The following is a 19815-nucleotide window of genomic DNA, read 5'->3' on the forward strand; positions in this document are numbered from 1 at the left end:
ATGCTCAGCCGTAGCGACTACAACAGGGTGAATACTCACAATGGTGTATAAAACACAAATGAGTTATAGCAAGACAGCTTATGTATCACTTATTAGAAACTGTAGCAGTGACACCACTGTGTTTACCTCACTTACCAACAGGGTTGTAAAGGATCAAACTCAACCGTAGCACACTTAAAATCTTTGTGAAATATTGTCCAACTCAACCACAGAACTCTTCAAATCTTGGTAAAAGATTATGAAACTCAACATAGAACTCTTAAAATCTTTGTAAAAGATGATCTAACTCAACATAGCACTCTTCAAATCGTTGTAAAAGATTATCAAACTCAAAATAGCACTATTCAAAAGTAAACAGAGGATGCATGAAAAGTAAACGGCTATTGTTTGGTTAATGTAGAGTGACATTCTGTGAGCACCATAAAGATTTGCTTTGAGCTACCCAACTTTAAAGAAACCATAGGAAAACCACAACTGAACTAGAAGTTCATGTATCAAAGATAGAATGCTTCTTTGTGCCGAAATACAACACCATCATGAACTTGGAACAAGTACTTTTAACTTTCCGTATCACATGCTTGAATACTTTTAAAGGAACACGGCAACATTATGGGAAATTAGCTTACCGTCTTCTCCAGAGTCAGACAAGAAGATACTGTAGATACCAATTTCCTCTCTGTGAGTTCATTTGTGCTAAGCTAGGCTAGCTTGCATCCGGATAGCGTTCTACTGAACGCGCAGAGAGGAAATTGGTATCTTTCTTCTTGTCTGGCATGTTCCTTTAATCGACTAGAACTTTTACCAGAGTACTATTCCTGGGTATTTGGGTATTTCTCCTACCACTGCTGAGCACTAGCACAACAACCATGTTCATCTCTATTACAGAGGCAATCCTGAACCCAAGGAGTAACACAGCAAGTACCTCTACACCTAGAAGTTACTCTAACCTTCCATTACTTTCATTCCCCCATGCACTCTCTCAACTCTGTCATTTTCCTAAGTCTAATAGAGGAAACTCATGGCTAAGCAATGGTGGGCAATGGGCATTCATAAAGCTGCCGTGACGTCATTTAGGTTTCTCCAAGAGTCCACAACGGTATTCTTCTGCGGTCAGAGGCAGCCAGCTGTAATGTGGATACCTTCTAGCCATTACCATCCTAACCAACTAATGTTAGCACAGCTTAGCTGTTTCCCTCGGGTTCTTGCACAAATATGATTGGTCAATGTTCAATGCAATATGCTATAGGGCAGTGGTATGGTTTTGCCAAAGACGGGAGGGTAGTGGCTAGAAGGCATCCAGATTACAGCAGGCTACCTGAGACAATAGAAGAGGAAGGTTCTGTGTCTGTTGTATTGTGGACTCCTCTGAAAAACCTAGATGATGTCTTGGCAGCTTTATGAATGCCCGCCATTCCCTAGTAGTGGTGACCATATTTTTCTCAGTGCTTGGTTTAGTTGCTGCAAACCAAACTCATTTCCCTGCGCCGGGAGTTAAATGAGTTGGAACGATAACTGGCAGTAGCACAACCTCTACATTCTATGTTTCATCGATTCTCCTAATGGTGTGAAATGTAATCACTCGAGTGGTTTCAAGCTAAACTTAATTCTGTAATGTCGTCAAACAGCGACCTCTAGGCAAAAGATGAGCTTTGTTTACAATTCTGTTGGTATTGCCAAGCGCAGTACCAAGCGGGGCTCTTTTGCCTAGAGGTCGCTGTTTGACGACATTACAGATTATACCTTTAAAAGTGATATGGACGCTTTGTAGAACATTTGACTGTATATGTTCCTTACCCTGATATAAGTCCATATACTGCTACTCACTTTCACCAGTGGCTTCTGTGGTTCTTTTCCTCTCTCCATTCACTGCCATGTGTATCATGTCGGTACAATGTTTTACGAATTACAACGTATCTTATTTAGAAAATCTAAAGAAAATTGAACTAAAAGCTCTTGTACCACAGACTCCTTTTTTAATGTCCTTTCATGTTCCGCTTCCACCTTAGTATTTTAGTTAAAAGTATATTTTTAAGACTCTGCTTGCAAAACACATGGAAGCGACCAAACACAGCGACCACAGAAGCTAGTAGTAAAAGTGAGTGGCAGTATAAGGAATATATACAGTCAGATGTTCTACAAAACGTTCACATTGCTTCAATCGACTCGAACTTCTGTAAAGAATACATGTATTGTCAGTGACGACAACGTTATTTGTGTATTTGTATCTCTGTGTCTTTGTGTCTCTGTGTCTTTGCGTCTCCGTCTGTGGCATTTCAGGCGCGGGAACGAGCCGTCCTTCAGCAGTGCGCCCCGGCGCGGCGGAGGGGGCAGGAGGACGATGATCGACGACGCCTCCGAGGAGGAGGCCGACTCCCAGGGCGACTACAACGGAACCAAATCAGCAGAGTAGAGTAGGGGAAACGCAGGCGTCAAACAATCAGCATTTCAGTATTATTACCCACCAGGGCAAACCTGCCTGCTGAAAGCAGAGAAGAATTTCAAAACCTGATACCCTATCTAGTTTTTCCATAACACCTCGATATGTATTTAAAAAAATTCAGTAACATACTGACCTTTTATTGCGTTTCAGAGCAAAAAAAATCTCTTTTTGGAGCAAATTTCTCTTTCATCAGAAATTCAAAAGGACTTAATAGTGTTAATGTTACAGAGGGTTGTTTTGCTGCCTGTGGTTATTTGTGTGATTCGCTGTTCTTTTCTTTTTCTACACTGTTTTCTACTGCACTGAATTACTTGATACTTCCTTATGCATTTAATTAAATAATGAATTAAAGGTGCATCTAATTATACGCCTTCTACCACTCCTACTTGCGAAAAGGCAAAAGCAGGTATTCCTATAATACGTCACTTTAAACATGTAAATCTAATGGATCTATTTGTTGTTATTATCATTTGACTGGTCCTGTCTCCTGTGACTGCTGTTTGCATTTAAGAGGTTCCTAGAACAACATTTAAAGGGCCATACCGGTCTAATGTTGACTTCTCACCATTAATGGAGATTGCCCCCGCCTTTAATACCTTTTGTGTTTGTAGGTGTATATGGTGTTAGTTTGTTTTTAGCTGGTATCAGCTTGCCTTACTAAACACCATTCACACTGCCACTAATGTAGAAAGGGGGTTGAAAATACATATGTAACTTCTGAAAACCACTAAGTAATACAGTAATATTAGCAAAGATAAACGTTAAAGTGATTTTCACAAGGGTGAATTACCTATGCCTAAAGACTTTCAAGTTTCATGGAACATCATTATTTTCAACCTGTTTCAACATCAATGGCAGTGTGAAAGGTAGGCTGAGATCTACCAAAACAAACCATTACTTTCATTCCCTCATGCACTCTCTCAATTCTGTCATTTTCCTAAGTCTAATAGAGGGAAATGTGAGTCTCCGGCTATCAAAACAGAAATAGAAAAGATCTTGGGTAGAGCTAAATAAAACTTTAGCATTTTACACTCATGGCTAAGCAATGGCGGGCATTCAGAAAGCTGTCCACAGCGTTATGTGGATACCTTCTAGCCATTACCGTCCTAACCAACTAATGTTAGCACAGCTTAGCTGTTTCCCTCGGGTTCTTGCACAAATATGATTGGTCAATGTTCAATGCAATAGTATGGTTTTGTCAAAGACAGGAGGGTAGTGGCTAGAAGACATCCGTATTACAGTAGGCTACCTGAGACAACAGAAGAGGAAGGTTCTGTGTGCGTTGCATTGTGGACTCCTCGGAAAAACCTAGATGACGTCTTGGCAGCTTTATGAATGCCCGCCATTCCTAGTGGCGACCATATTTTTCTCAGTGCTTGGGTTAGTTGCCACAAACCAAACAAATGTCCCTGCACCGGGAGTTAAATTAGTTGGAACGATAACTGGCAGTAGCTATAGAGAGTAGCTGGTAGAGTTCTACCAAAACATACACTTTATACACCTATGCACACAACATTTTATAGAAAACTAACTAAAACAAAAAACAGGGACAAATTAGACTGGTATGGTCCTTTAAGTGGTTTATCAGATTGGATGTCTAGAAGGATATAGACAATCTCTGGTAATGATGAGAAGTCAAAATTAGACTGGTATGGTCCTTTAAGTGGTTCATCAGATTTGATATCTAGGATATTTTCTGTATCGCGTCAGTGCTTGATTTGTATATCATTAGAGTTTACCCGGCTAGAAATTTGAATGTAGTCCAAATATATGGCTTAAAAATTACCGATAAGCATTACTGGCAAAAGCGTTGCACCTGTAACTCACTTCCGTCCATGGTTCGGACAATGAAACGACCAAGTACCTATGAAATATTTATCTCCTGTCAAGTTAAGACAGTAATAGGAAATAAAATAAATATCTATTTTGCCATTTTTTTTTCACCATTTCCTGCACCTTAATAATATGAGCTAAGTTGCTGTATCAGGTACTGTGCCACATTCTCGAGGCCTATTCATCTTGTCCATGTCCAGAATGTTTTTATATATATACTGTATCACCTTGTCACTGTAAAACAATGTATTCATTCCATTCTCTGCTCGTTTGTCATCAACTGACGTTTACATGACACCATTTGTATCTATTAATTGTGGAACCACCTGCACACAAGAAATAAAAAGAAACAAAAAATATAATTCTCGCCTTTTAATGTCCCTGTCTTGCTTAATGACTTCAAAGATCACATTGCATAGACAACGGAACATGAACATTTGCTCATATAATATAAAAACCATTGCAAACCAACAGGATAAGATAGTTATGGTATCTCAGGCACATACACTGTAAGTCCAAACAGAAGTAGTAGTAGTATAAGAGTTGTTAACACCACACCCGACAAACAGTGACTGTAAGATTACTAGTACAGTAGCCAAGCTGCACAGGAAAGTAGCACAGTAGATACTCGGTGGTCCATATCTATAAATAACCCACAGCTTAAATTCCACACAGAAGTTGCTTTAGTACAACATTAATAATACTTTTGTGATGAAGACCATTGTTAGATGATATCTATATACATGTAAGGTTGCTTTATGGAAGACAGTCGTGGAAACTCAGGTTATACAGACAGGGGATATAGGCTACTGTATCTAATCTTGTAGTTCATAATGTGAATCACTCTTTGGGAAGATTACCCATTCATAACATATAGTCAAAAGGCAGGGCAGGCAGTACAATTATATAGGTCTACAGAATACCTACAGAAATATACTATTAACTGTGCTTATGTCATTTAAATTACAAATTCTATTATTGCTCTTCTTTTAATTATATTTATCATATTTAATGTCTCCCTGATATAAAACTGATAAGAGAAAAAAAGGGCTGTACAAAGAAACATATCACTATACATTCAACTTCCTAACTCCTCAACTATGAATGAAACTAGACAAAACAATAAAAAAAACTGCTAAACAAAGAATAAAATAAAATAAATGACCAGCTCTGACAAATTAGCCCAAGCCTAGAAGAAATATTTCTGCTATTGGCTTCTAATAAACAATTGAAATCCTAAAAATTCAAGTTTACAGGCAGATGATCCATATGTTTAGCATAAGAAACCACTGCCTCTAACTAAAGTCATACAATAACTAACCTTCTGTATCACAATTCTGCAGCATGAAGGAATACCCTTTCTCCAAAGCATAAAGCTTGGCTAACCTATTATTCCTAGCATTTCACATTCATTAGCCTGTTAAGCCCTCGAGTCACGCTCAATAAATAAAGCTTATGCGACAACAGGGGAGACATGAGACCTGGATCAAAGAGAATTTCAAATCCTAGTCGAGGTGATCGGGGCGCTTGGTTTCTACCGTTTCCAATGACATCAGCTTTGTTCCTTAAGCATTTTTAAATACTAATTGACCCAGGTCTGTTATGGAATCATGACAAGGCAAGGCCTTGATATGAGGAGGTAATAATATTGATAAAGGCAGCAACGGCTAATATGCTAATGTCAATTCTTATCCGACGAACCGTAAGCTGTTCTCTAGTTTCCTCCTTTGATTTTTGCACAGTAGAGGTCTGGCTCATTTCGATTCTGGGGTCCAGGTATTCCACATACAAGTTCAAGTACAAGTTCTAGTACATGTTACTGGTTAAAAAGGGGCTCTTATTTGTATATTTATATTGGGATATATGGACAATTGTGTCCTACAGATATTAGCTTTGTGTGACCAATAAAGCCAGATGATGTTTGTCTTTTTACATCTATAAATTAGTGGGGAGCTAGCACTGTCAAAGAATAGAGGAAAAAACGCTATTTATCGTCACGTCAAGCTGGCATTACACTGTATTGGTAGGAAAACACCTTGGTATGCATTTTTCTATAAAAAAGCTACCCTATACAGAGTACTTGTAAATAATTAGGGGAACACCTCGTTATGCCTCGTCTCCACTTGCCAGGGTTTAGCCATGCTGAGGCCTGTCTGGCACACAGTGAGCATCTCTGTTGTTATTAGAACCTGGCCAGGACTGTAATCATCATGATTTAGCTGCTGGTGTGAATATTGAAAGGTTGCCTAGTAACCAGAGAGTTTACAAGAAATGCAATGGAGACACAACCCCAACCATACCATGCTAGACCCAGCCAGGCTGAACATAGCTACTGTATACCGTCACAGGAAGAAAGCTAGTAGACATGGAATGTAGATCTGCACTGGAATGGGTCTTTCACTGCCCAGACCTTTCTTCACATGTTTACTGAGCCAGTGCAGAAAACCAGTCTGCCAGAACCCATTAGTACTCTACAACATTAAAAACATTTTGGGGGTTGTTTGAATTTCTTCAAATCAATCACAATCGCCTAGGCAGTGATCAATTCGAAGGAGACGGTGCCATTGCAAAAAACATACAAACCGAGAGTTATACCCGGCCAATTCCAGAGTTATACCCACTCACAACATCCTGTAGGTCAGACTACGGTTACAGTGGGGAGGAAGTCAGGGGGGAACAGGAGTGTGTGCAGTGGATCCAACAAGTCCTTGATGTTGCACACACACCGAGAACGCTGCAGCGTAGCATCGTGACAGGATACTTCCCCAGATTAGCAGCAGTAGTCCATGCAGAGATTATGTGAGAGTGAGGAGTGGCTTTCTCATTCACAGGTAGAGAGAGGACATACTGTAGCTCAACAGGGTTCAGTTCAAAGTCCCTTTTAGATGCAGTCTACTGCAGAGAGAAGTGTGGAATAACAGAGGTTAGGTGGGAGACGGCCATCCTCTCTCTCATAGCAGGATCTTCACTCCGCCCTGTGGAGACTGGGCGCCCTGGGAGACCCCTCTGGGAGGAGCTGGTCCAAACTCCAACCGCTTCACCAAGCTGGAGGACGAGACACAGTACAGTACAATATAGTATAGTTCACATAGTATAGTTCACATATGATCAATGTAGAGCAAGAAGACATGATCCTATCACACTTGCTCTCCACTGGTATGTGTAAACAAAAAGGCCAAGTACACACAAGTGATATTTTCATGACCAGTGAAATCCTTCATGAATTTTGCAATGTGAAAACAGTCCTCAGTAGGATTTTGTCCCATCTTAAAAGAAGACGGCAACATTTTGAGAAATTAGCTTACAGTCTTCTCCAGAGAGAGACAAGAAGCGGTTAGCCTAGGCATCGTCCAACTAGCACCTCTCCCGAAAGCTAACCAGTCATGTCTGCTTCCATTCATTGTGCTAAGCTAGGCTAACGTGCAGCCAGATAGCCTTCTACTGAACGCACAGAGAGGAAACCGGTATCTATCTTCTTGTCTCTCTCTGGAGAAGACGGTGAGCTAATTTCCCAAAATGTTGCCGTGTTCCTTTAATCAGAGTTCCCAATACCCCCGGAACTGCAAAGGAGCCATTGATGTGAAGGGTCTCATGCTGGAGAAGACAGGAACTCCTTCTCCTTAGAGAATATATTGCATATATTTAGCATTTTAGCATTACATTTTTTTAGATTATATATTAGATTAGATTTAGATTATATATTGTAACTATATTTATTGTAGGGCAATATAACTGAGGGTGCATACATACCCTTATCTTGCACCTTGTTGCCCATATCCAGAGTTAATTATACTGTTTACACTGCCTTTTTATTCTATTTTTACTTCTCCACTGTACTATAATTCTGTGACCTGTACCTGTATGTCTTCTACTACCTGTACCTCCCCTCTCCCCTGCTGCTATGATGCCTGAATTTCCCCAAGGGGATCAATATAGGTATATCTTATCTTATCTTCTCCTGTGCTACAGCTACACTAGTGGTGTTGCCGTCCTCACCTGTCGTACTGTGGGGGAGGGCTCATGCTGCTGCCCTGGAGGTCAGGACCTCCTTCCAGGGCGGAGGAAGGACCAGAGCCAGCCGCGAGCGCCGGCCTGTTGGGGGACGTTTCGTACACGAAGTCTCGACATGACGCCAACTTAGACTCCAGATTCTGGAAAAAGGACACCATAAAACGAAGTCACCGATCAGTTCATGGACGTAAAATCTAGAGGCTAAGCCATGAAGTTGTTGGAATGACAGTTTGACACAGAATGGAGGCCTAGTATGGACACATTTAAATCTCTTACCCCGACTTTCCTCAGCAGTTCCCCTACAATGTTAAGTGCCGATATTCTCGCCGACGTGGTGAGGGGAGTTCCTGTTAGGCCATCACCTGTAGAAGCCAAGTTGTTAAGATGAGAGTATTGTTTCAGTGAACTGTATTCTCTAAATCTGAGGCAAAGGCGGTGGTAGTCATTGACCCATCTCAAACCCTGCCCCCTTTTCTTGATCCTCCAATCACAACTGTTGCCTTCGAGGGAAGCAAGAATCAAGAAAAGAGGGTGTGTTTGAGATAAATCAATACAGATGCATTTTTATTACGTAAATGTTTTACCAAATAACAATAATTTAGATGAACCTTTACTGAGGTTTCAAGTATGAACACAATCAATTCAGGATTTTTCATCACAAGAGTGTTTACACCTACCCCTGCGGATGCTGGATGGGGGGGGCGTGGCAAAGCAGCTGATAGGCTTGGAGGGTGTGGCTGGGCGGGACAGTGTCTCAGTCCTGTCTGTGTCTTTGCCCAGGCTGCTGGAAGGCCGTCGGTCCTTTTGATTTACAGCCAGCTCCTGACGAAGGTCTGTCAATACAGCAGCACAGATATGACACAATCAAAACTGGTGACGAAGGGAAACAGCTTTCGCAGTTGCAGCGCCGAAACAAGCTCCCACTAACTATCAAATCTGCAAGCTCTACAGACTTTTAGGACCATGTTCAAAACTCACCTTTTCGTCATAAAAAAATCCTTGCGCTAGTTTTGTGTTGTAGTATGACAGGTGTATTATGTCCGTCTGTTCTCTGTCTGCTTGGATGGCCTGCATGTATTTTTCTTTTTTAAACAATTCTTTTCCCTTTTTTTACATAAAACCAGACACACAATACATAAACAATGGAAATCCACAATAAATCACAGGACTATGATTGACACAATAATAAAATTAATGACAGTCCAGTACTTAAATCAAAATAAATGTAAATTAAAAGATTTACCCATAATAAATGCAATACAATACCTATGCTCTTGCTCGCCCCCCCCCCCCCCCCCCCCCCTCAGGACCTGCATGTATTTCTGTTTTTTTTTTTTTTTTTTCGTTTCCTGTCTTTCTGTTTTCTTCTTTCCCTGGCTGCGCCCCGGGCTGATGTAACTATTGGTTGAGGGGCGCAATATAAATAAATGTATCATATAATATCAATATGAGACGACTGAATACAACCAATGTAGCAAATCTACTGACTCAGGACTTATGACAAGCTATTACATTTCACAGACTCAGGCAAACCCCCTGGTTTTGAGTCTAGAATTCTTGCAATCAGCAGTTTTGGCAAACTTCAGATGCCTGTGTCTGTGTCTCTCTGTGTGTGTGTGTGTGTGTGTGTGTGTGTGTGTGTGTGTGTGTGTGTGTGTGTGTGTGTGTGTGTGTGTGTGTGCGTGTGTGCGTGCGTGTGTGCGTGCGTGCACACTCATGTTAATTATACCTCGGGCTTCGTCTTTGAGCCTTTGAACAGATTCTAGCAGGTTCTCCTTCTCGTCCAACTCGCTCTCCAAAAAGGCATTCCTCTCAATGACGTGGTTCATCCTCTGTTCAAAGTCCTCAAGAGACATTATGGTCGCCCTGGGAGACAGGTAGGGAGGGGACGGGCCAGAAAGAGGAAACAGGAGCGGGGCGTGGTGAGTGGGAATGATACAGACAAGAGGTTTTGTCAATTAGAAATAGACCTATTTGTTCTTGGTTGAGGTCATCTCCAAGGTTAGTACTAGCAGAATGTATCCGCATTAGTCTTACTGGCTCAACACTCATATGATGAATTATGAATATTGTGATGAAATTCCTCCATGGTAAGACAACCACAGACAGTCCAGAGACTGACCTCTTGGCCCTCTCCAGGTCATCGTTGGACTGCTCCAGCTCTCGGATGTATTTCTGCAGGTGGTCTCTGACCGCCACGGTCTCCGCCAAGTCTCCCTCCAGCGTTGAGATCTGTCTAAATGCCTCCGAGTGCTGCGCTTCAAATTTCTCCTGTGAACACAAGGCAGCAAACAAAATATGCCGTTTAGGGGGATGCTTTCTCCAAAGCGCCTTACTCTACGGTCCATGAATGGATTTTGCAGTGGGAAGTTGAACCAAACCTCTGATCAAGTTTCAAGTTTCTTTACTTGTCATACAGAAATACAGGATACTTTTGTATGAAATGCTTCTTTCTACTATGGTATTGAATGGTGAGCTGTCAGTGGTTGGCAGTGCCAGTGCCATGGTGTACATATTGAGCTAAACATATCAAAACACATTGGCATTCCAAGATATGTAGTTATTACAACACATAGTAAGTTAGTAACCGAGGTAGGTCCAAGCGTTTTATTTTTCACTTATGTTTAAAAATATGTCTGTGGATATTAAGGATGGGCATGATAACTTGACTATTCTGGTATTTCAAATGGATATTGAAACTGAGCTTTGACAATTACATGTGTTTTGGTAATGCAAAGCAACAAATGATGCTACCGTGTGCCGATGTGTTTACGCTACAAGTGCAAGAGGAAGCAGGAATCTCAAGATTGTGTTGAAGCGTGTTGTGTGAAATGACTGGATGACTTGTGCAAATATAGCCAGTGACCACAACACACAGACAAAAGTCTGTGAGAAATGACAGACTGAAGATGTGCTGCCAGTCTGCCACGTGCCACTAGTGAGATGACGGTAGTGTGCACTGTGCGGGTTGTCTGTAGTCACACATACACACCTCTATTTGCGACACCTCTCCAGGTTTTGGCAACAGAACCACAGTGGCGTTGTTCAAGTGAACAGTGGCACACAGCAGGTATCCCTCAACAACCAATTCTGATTGGTTGAAGGGCTACGAGCTACATTCGTGTGGTTTCTGATGTTGTAACAATCTCTACATGTAAACACAGGATCATCTAAGAGTGTACTTGTTTTCATCTCTAAATGTGAAAAATTATAAAATGTCAATATTTTACATACATTACTGATTATGATTTTTGCTGTCCGAGGAGCTGACAGAGATGGGAAAGAGAGCGTTTATGTTTTCTGCCCCCTTCGCTTGGAACAGCCTGCAGGATATGATACTAAAGTTCAGCGAAGGAATATATTGGTAACCATCTCTGTTCTTAGGGATTTATATTGTTTTTAGGGTTGTGACTCATATCAGTCTCCAACCATTCTGTCGTTTTCCTTTTCTTTTAGTGTCATCTTGTCTGTAACTTGTTATGCTACCTTTTAGTTTACTTCAAAAAAATATATTTCTTTAAGTTTACGCAGTACTCAATTCAAATCTGAAATTCATGCCATCCGTGAAAGGAATACCTGAAAATGGAATCCTTGATGTATAGGGTGTGATCTGTTAGACAGGAAAATATCTAGAATGTTCTTTTTCCACTTCCCCCTGTTCAACCCTTCTTGAGCAATTAACTACTGGTAGGTCTCTTTCTTACACAATCCACTATTCACTCCTTCCCTGCAGACTACTGTGCAGGAATAGCAGTCAGCTGCTTTGTAGCCGAGTACAGAGCCCCGAAGTGACAGTGGTGGCAACACTGATGTAGAGAGTGTGTGTGTGACTGTGGGGAGTGTAGCATAGCAGCATTGTGTGTGTGTGTGTGACTGTGGGGAGTGTAGCATAGCAGCATTGTGTGCGTGTGTCTAAGGAAGTGAGATCTGACTTATTTCAAACATCACTCATTGGAACAGCAGAGCTTTGTCTGGTTCTGTAGAGTTCCTATTTAGAGTCAAGGTGTTCTAACCCTGATGTTCTCCAGTTCCATGCGGAGCCGGTTGTTATCCGAGAGCAGCTCCTTGTTCCGGGTCTCACACTGCTTCAGCTCTGTCTCCAGCTCTGCCTCATAATCCCGACTCATCTGCTGGAACTCCTGCAACTCATCCTGGGACTCTTCAGCCCTGGTCACACACACAACTTCAATCAAAATTCAAAAATGACATCTTTGATGGCCATAAAAGTCATCATTAAATGATTTGCCTTTTGTAGACAGACATATTCCAAGTGTGTTGGTCCTTGTAGATTTCTACCCATTTAGTGGTTAATATTGTAACAGGACATGCTACTGTCCTAACTGTTATACCACTATATATTAACAGGACATGCTACTGTCCTAAGGCCTAACAAAATTAATAGTTGGTTTCCGGTTGCCGACCGACCCTGCCGATTTAGGTGTGACCCAATATATTTTATGAGTTTAAAAAAAAAATTATATATATATAAAAAAAATACCACTATATATTAACAGGACATGCTACTGTCCTTACTGTTATACCACTATATATTAACAGGACATGCTACTGTCCTAACTGTTATACCACTATATATTAACAGGACATGCAACTGTCCTAACTGTTATACCACTATATATTAACAGGACATGCTACTGTCCTTACTGTTATACCACTATATATTAACAGGACATGCAACTGTCCTAACTGTTATACCACTATATATTAACAGGACATGCTACTGTCCTTACTGTTAAACCACTATATATTAACAGGACATGCTACTGTCCTAACTGTTATACCACTATATATTATAACAGGACATGCAACTGTCCTAACTGTTATACCACTATATATTAACAGGACATGCTACTGTCCTTACTGTTATACCACTATATATTAACAGGACATGCTACTGTCCTAACTGTTATACCACTATATATTATAACAGGACATGCTACTGTCCTTAATGTTATACCACTATATATTATAACAGGACATGCTACTGTCCTAACTGTTATACCACTATATATTATAACAGGACATGCTACTGTCCTTAATGTTATACCACTATATATTATAACAGGACATGCTACTGTCCTAAGTGTTATACCACTATATATTAACAGGACATGCTACTGTCCTAACTGTTATACCACTATATATTAACAGGACATGCCACTGTCCTAACTGTTATACCACTATATATTAACAGGACATGCTACTGTCCTAACTGTTATACCACTATATATTAACAGGACATGCTACTGTCCTAACTGTTATACCACTATATATTAACAGGACATGCTACTGTCCTAACTGTTATACCACTATATATTAACAGGACATGCCACTGTCCTAACTGTTATACCACTATATATTATAACAGGACATGCTACTGTCCTAACTGTTATACCACTATATATTAACAGGACATGCTACTGTCCTAACTGTTATACCACTATATATTATAACAGGACATGCTACTGTCCTAACTGTTATACCACTATATATTAACAGGACATGCTACTGTCCTAACTGTTATACCACTATATATATTAACAGGACATGCTACTGTCCTAACTGTTATACCACTATATATATTAACAGGACATGCCACTGTCCTAACTGTTATACCACTATATATTATAACAGGACATGCTACTGTCCTAACTGTTATACCACTATATATTATAACAGGACATGCTACTGTCCTTAATGTTATACCACTATATATTATAACAGGACATGCTACTGTCCTAACTGTTATACCACTATATATTAACAGGACATGCTACTGTCCTAACTGTTATACCACTATATATTAACAGGACATGCCACTGTCCTAAGTGTTATATATACCACTATATATTAACAGGACATGCAACTGTCCTTACTGTTATACCACTATATATTAACAGGACATGCTACCGTCCTAACTGTTATACCACTATATATTATAACAGGACATGCTACTGTCCTATAACTGTCATAAATGTATAGATGTAGTACTGTCTATCTGTAATATATGATGAATTGGAAATGGGGGACCCTGATGTAAACAAGACTAAAGTCTTTCTCTGGCCTGCATCCCCTTAACAATTGTATGTATTGAGCCGTACTGTACTGTACCCATTCTGCAATCTGCTAATAAAGTTTTCAATCAATACCTCTGCTGATGTGTCTCTGCCTGCTCCTTCCAGAAACCAAGTTCCTCTTCTATAGACGCGAACTTGAGCGTCGTTGGTTCGCCCATGTCTGTGTGTTACTCTGTGTCGCGGTGATGAAGTGAAACGCCCAGGTTCTGGAGAGGAAACACAGATCAACCATCATGTTGAAACAGTCACCACCATCACAACAACAACCACAAGCAGAACACTGACTGACAAGGTGGCTGCTGGCTAATCACCATCAGTCAAATAACTCACTTAACTGTTAACCAACACAGGTATGCTGCAGACGGATGTTCACAAAAACAGAATCATACAGTTTACAGTCTTACTACTAGTTGGCTCGGACGGCAGTCACACCCCGGTGAAGTTTTGAATGGTCTTTGGTTATTATTACGGTTAGCGAGCTAAGTAGCTAGCATTAGCTAAAGTAACGTTAACCCTCTTAGCTAGGCTCGCTCGCGTGATTATAATATGGCTAAGCGTTCAGGTTTCCCTCGCTAACGTAAACGAAATGTAACACTAAACACATATCAGCAGTATGCTCACCTGCATGTGTTCTTTAATAATGACCAAGCTCGAGTAAAATCCACGTTAGCACATCATTATAATGCTCATCCAGATTCCAGCAGCAGCTAGCAGGACGCAGCTCTCTCTCACTACACAACGGTCATCAACCAAATCCAAACCATCCAGCGCCATTGGTGGATTTAGATGTCGACGCGCGAGGCTTATCCAATCACGTAGTTCTATACACTAGAATCCACGCCTACTGACTTTAGTTCACAATGTCAAATAGCAAAGATGCTCTAAAAAGCCATGGATCCCCACTGACCAATATCTCTCTTGGTTGGGACCCCAATCTGACTGAGAATATATTTATTATATATGATTTTGCTCCACAGCTGTCTCTAGGTGTGTGGAGATACCAGAGGAGAGAAACATATCAGGATAGTCACTCATATTCCAAGAGACCCCCTGGAACTCACATATGGACCAAAATACAATTTAATAAATGCCCCCCCCCCCCCCCCAGATACATTTGAATGCTGAGACTGTTGACAGGTGGGGCTACACATTTTATTAGAAATAGCCTATTGTTTACATGGAATGTTAGTATGCATTAATAAGTATTAAAAAAGAAAGAGGACAAAAAAAACACAAATACATAAAAAAGAAAGAGGAAGAGAGAAACGCAAACATTTTAAAAGTGAGGATTATATGATGGGGGACAGTTGAACAATTTGTATATCATAAAATCTATCCTCATAATGAAGCTGTAAAAAATAAACAAAACAACTTGGATGCTTTTATTGGGTAGCACTTAAAAAGGAAACAAAAAATAAAACAATGAATACAACTAAAGACACTATTTACATCGCATCTATTGAAATATTGCTTTGCAAAATTGCAAAATTGGGAAAGTGGATCTACATGCAGCACGTATAGTAAATACAGTATGGTTGTATGGATATGTAACACTGCAGGTCTTGGGTTGTCTAGGAGACTCCTGGAATCAGCATGTCTACCCAGCAGTTAGTATTCCAACTTTGATTCATGAGCAGAGCAAATCAGATAATGAGTGAAAGACATGTCACTTTTGATCACATAAATACTGTGGATAACATAAACCAATAACGTGCAGGTGCACTGCTGTCAGAGAGTTGTCCGAATGCGTGGTTCATGTCCTAATGCTCTATTTACCCACAGAGGCTATAACCTTGAGTGTGTGTGTGCGTGTGTGTGTGTGTGTGTGTTGTGTACTGTATGTACTGTCACAGCACTAAAACAAAGTGAAAAGAATGGCAGAGAGGGATCCTGGAAATGCCACGATTAGTCTGTGTGTATCTGTGTCTGTGATATGATGCATGTTCAAAAATGCCTTGTTTTGTTTTCATGAGCAGCCTTCCCTCCTTCAAACAGGAAGAACAATTATTAGTTGGCAATAGTTAGCAGCAACCCTAGATCTTGACACACGTCACACACAACATACACATATGCAGACAAATCTGCTCACAGTACATTTACACACAGCTTAACATCAGCTTTACAGTTCAGTTCATAACATCTTTTTAAAGCTGTTTCAGGATATCTTTAATTACTGTTTAAGAAATAAAGGCTCAGTTCTTGTGTGTGTACATAGTTTATTCAAGAGAGACCATCCTGTGTCTATCATTGCACTTGCTTATATACTGTACCTCTACAGTTAACACAGCCAATCTCTCCAGAGCTTTTCTATAAAGTAAAACCGACCCCAACAAGCGTGTTATATCGCAGAGGGGGTGAGCAGCGTTGTCACAAATTCATGTACACAGGTTAGTCCAAAAAAAAACATGGCTTATATTCTACACCAAAATTGGAAGACATTTCAGTGATCCTGAGAGTAATAACATGTCTCATGCAGACAAATAGCAACACAGCAATTGACTTTCAGAAAGAGAACAAAGGCACCTCGCTTATGAAGCCATCCTCGCAAATCCAAGCACTAAGAAACTTGTCACGTTTGATGATGACTGAAACTTTCTTACAGCTCCAATTTGAGAACAGTCTGATTTTATTCCCTTTAGGTTCAAGAGCTATATGGGGAAGGACCCCTTCCCGTATCCAACTTCCATTCTGTGAATGATGATGTTCTAGTTATTCATAATCCGGTGTATTGGGATAATATTTTCCCTTTTTAACTAAGATGTTGTTTAGTGATGTGATTATATATGTGTAGGAGCAGCTAGCACCCCATTGACTGCCCATCCATGATACCCATTAACTCCCCCACCCCGACACACACACACGCACGCACGCGCGCACACACACACACAATGGAAAAAGCCTAAGGGCTTTATTGTGTTTTTATCCTTTTGCTTGTTTTGTATTTAGGGCATCTCTGGCTAGAGGGGCCACTTGTATTTATGTAGTATCAATAAAGAATTTCAACCAATCAATCCAACAGAATCCAACGTGAAAGGCGCATTTCTTTTAGCGTGATCCACACACACTTACAGTGGGCTTATGTTGGCAGTGCCCACTAGTAATACACATGTTGGAGGTAGATTAGAAGTCACAGAAATCACCCATATACTTCCCAGCTTGGAAACAAAAAGGCATTACTCATCTTCACCACATCTTCACAGACAACAGCCTAATCGATTTGATTTGACTGAAGGATACGGCATTGGGACAGACAAACACTTCCAATTTCTACAGCTGAAATCAATTTTGAAATCTAAAATTAACACTACACAGAATGATCTTGAACCACCTCCAATTATTAGCAATGAATAAAATAACATCACAGAAGAAAATATTTTCAAAAATATACAAAATACTGGCAAGCGCAGACACTACATTCCATCTCCCCTTCACAAAATGGGAACAGGACTTGGCTTTCTCTCCCAATGCCGTATCCTGGGAACAAATTTGCACCAACACATTCACAATGACTAACAACACTAACCTTCAATTAATCCAATATAAGGTGTTACACAGAGTACATATCACACAGCACAGGATGTTTCAAATGGGATTTGCAAGCACATGCTCCCATTGCACCCTCAATACCCCAGACAACTATTTCCATGCCACCTGGCTATGCCCACCTGTTCAAGACTTCTGGAATGATGTCATCAATACACTATCCCGGGTCATAAGCTGCAGCATTCCTCTCTCCCCCTCCCTCTGTCTACTTGGTGATACTACTGCTATCAATTTATTAGTCCAGAACACCAAACCCTTGCTCGTTTCCCTAGCTGTTGCCAAGAAAACTATCCTCTTAAACTGGAAGACAAGAACATTTTTGAATACGGGGCAATGGTTCTCTCAATCCCCCTCCTCACCCCCTACTTTACTTACTCTCCTCTCTGCGCTCCCCACCCCCCCTTTCCCTTGCCATGTGTATTCGTTGTTGTCCTTCATTGTCCTTAGTTGTAATTTGTTTGTCAATGTCTAGTCTGAGTTCCCCCCCTCCGAGAGGGCAATGAAATGTCACTATTTTTCTTATTTTACTACACCTTTTATTTAATTTTGCACTGTAAATAGTTAAAACGTATAATAAATAATAAAGTTGTCCCCCGAAGAGGGGGGTGGATGGAGTGCCCTCAAAAAAGGGCTGGGAAAAAAGCACAAAAAATAAAATAAAATAAAAAATAAGTCACAGGTTGATCTGTATGCTACTTTGAAGAAAGGCAGAATTGCTGGTTTGAGACCCGGGAGGCAAAGTTAAACAGGAGGTCTGCAATGATCACAGTGGCTCTTTTGGGGGCATGGTACCCCCCTGCTTCTAGAGGAAACCACACACCAGTACTTTGAATGGAGATGCTGCACTGTGTAAGTGCACATCTCGTCTGCCGTTCTCCTTTCACATACAGTCGTACCACTGCAACTTCACAAAATTATGCCAATAATATGCGTTTGGAGGAATTTTTACATTTAATTTATGTAGGATATGAACGCTGACGATGGCATGTTGCCAAAACGTGTTGGTTTTAATTGTAGGAATAAAGAGCATTATTTTTAGAACATCCATTGGCCTCTAAATAACATTTCTCCTTTGTAGAATATGATTTACTAGACTGATTGAAATAAAACATATATATCAAATAGAATATATTTATATATTCAAATAGATTAATGTGGCAGGTTTCCATAAATGATGCACTCTTATTTCTGAGAACTGCTTCAAATGAGCATAGGCGCATTCAGAGCAGATGTGAGCATGATCTTACAGGTAAGAACAACTCCAAAATTATAATTATTGACAATTATCATCTTTTCATTCAATCATAACGGAGCATACACCAGGACATACACCAGGACCAGTGTCTTCTCACACAAAATCATTCAGACCAACTTCACTGTTGAACTTCTTTTCCACCACAGCAGGACTTATACAGCCAGTTATTCAGCAGCAAGGTCAAGATATCTGAGAAACAAACAGAACATGATCCATCCTTTAATCTCCCACATCGTCAAGTGGTTGGCAACATGCATAGTCCTGAAATTTAAAAGAACATGCCAACATTTTGGGAAATAGCTTATCGTCTTCACCAGAGAGAGACAAGAAGATAGATACCAGTTTCCTCTCTGTGCCTTCAGCAGAAAGCTATCTGGCTGCACGTTAGCCTAGCTTAGCACAATGAATGGAAGCGGACATGGCCGGTTAGCCTAGGCATTGTCCAACTAACATCTCTCCCGAAGGCTAACCGGCCATGTCCACTTCCATTCATTGTGCTAAGTATGATAAAATGCTAACATTATGATGCTAATTAAGACACACACATTATGATACAATACAATACACAGTTCAGTTCATACACAGTTCACAAAGTCTGCAACTTCAGTTAAATCTCCTTTAAGGTCAACACAAATAGA

At 40.4% G+C, this 19815-nt stretch overlaps 2 protein-coding genes across 5 annotated transcripts in view; one reads left to right on the forward strand and one right to left on the reverse strand.

The window, feature by feature from the left end:
- The window catches only part of myh11a (myosin, heavy chain 11a, smooth muscle), a 70619-nt gene extending 65984 nt beyond the window's left edge, over positions 1-4635 (forward strand). The window contains exons 41-42 of one of the 4 annotated variants that reach the window (XM_084318715.1): positions 886-914; positions 2278-2418. In XM_084318715.1, coding sequence (XP_084174841.1) covers positions 886-910 — 25 coding nt within the window. In that variant the 3' untranslated portion in view covers positions 911-914; positions 2278-2418. Of the gene's footprint in view, positions 1-885; positions 937-2277 lie in introns of all 4 variants that reach the window. The other 3 variants (XM_084318717.1, XM_084318716.1, XM_084318714.1) reach the window with 3 other exon arrangements.
- LOC311232049 (nuclear distribution protein nudE homolog 1-B-like) lies at positions 4387-15111 on the reverse strand. Its single transcript, XM_084318718.1, has 9 exons — positions 15001-15111; positions 14452-14585; positions 12298-12451; positions 10407-10555; positions 10014-10150; positions 8962-9117; positions 8561-8646; positions 8270-8424; positions 4387-7318 (listed from the first exon to the last, which is right to left on the reverse strand). Exons 2-9 carry the CDS (start codon positions 14535-14537, stop codon positions 7225-7227), a joined length of 1017 nt encoding a protein of 338 aa, XP_084174844.1. The 5' UTR covers positions 14538-14585; positions 15001-15111; the 3' UTR covers positions 4387-7224.
- Between the last annotated feature and the right edge of the window lie 4704 nt (positions 15112-19815).

This window comes from Notolepis coatsorum (genome assembly GCF_963971535.1).
Source record: "Notolepis coatsorum genome assembly, chromosome: 7".
Classification (NCBI taxonomy): domain Eukaryota; kingdom Metazoa; phylum Chordata; class Actinopteri; order Aulopiformes; family Paralepididae; genus Notolepis; species Notolepis coatsorum.

Bases quoted from the DNA above. Each gene is read 5' to 3' on its own strand.
- LOC311232049 (XM_084318718.1), bottom strand. From the start codon at position 14,537: ATGGGCGAACCAACGACGCTCAAGTTCGCGTCTATAGAAGAGGAACTT. The intron at 8,425-8,560 runs GTAAGAGATTTA...TCCTTTTTCCAG, and splicing joins AACTGCTGAGGAAAGTCGGG to AATCTGGAGTCTAAGTTGGC. The intron at 7,319-8,269 runs GTGAGGACGGCA...CTCGTCCTCCAG, and splicing joins CCTCCCCCACAGTACGACAG to CTTGGTGAAGCGGTTGGAGT.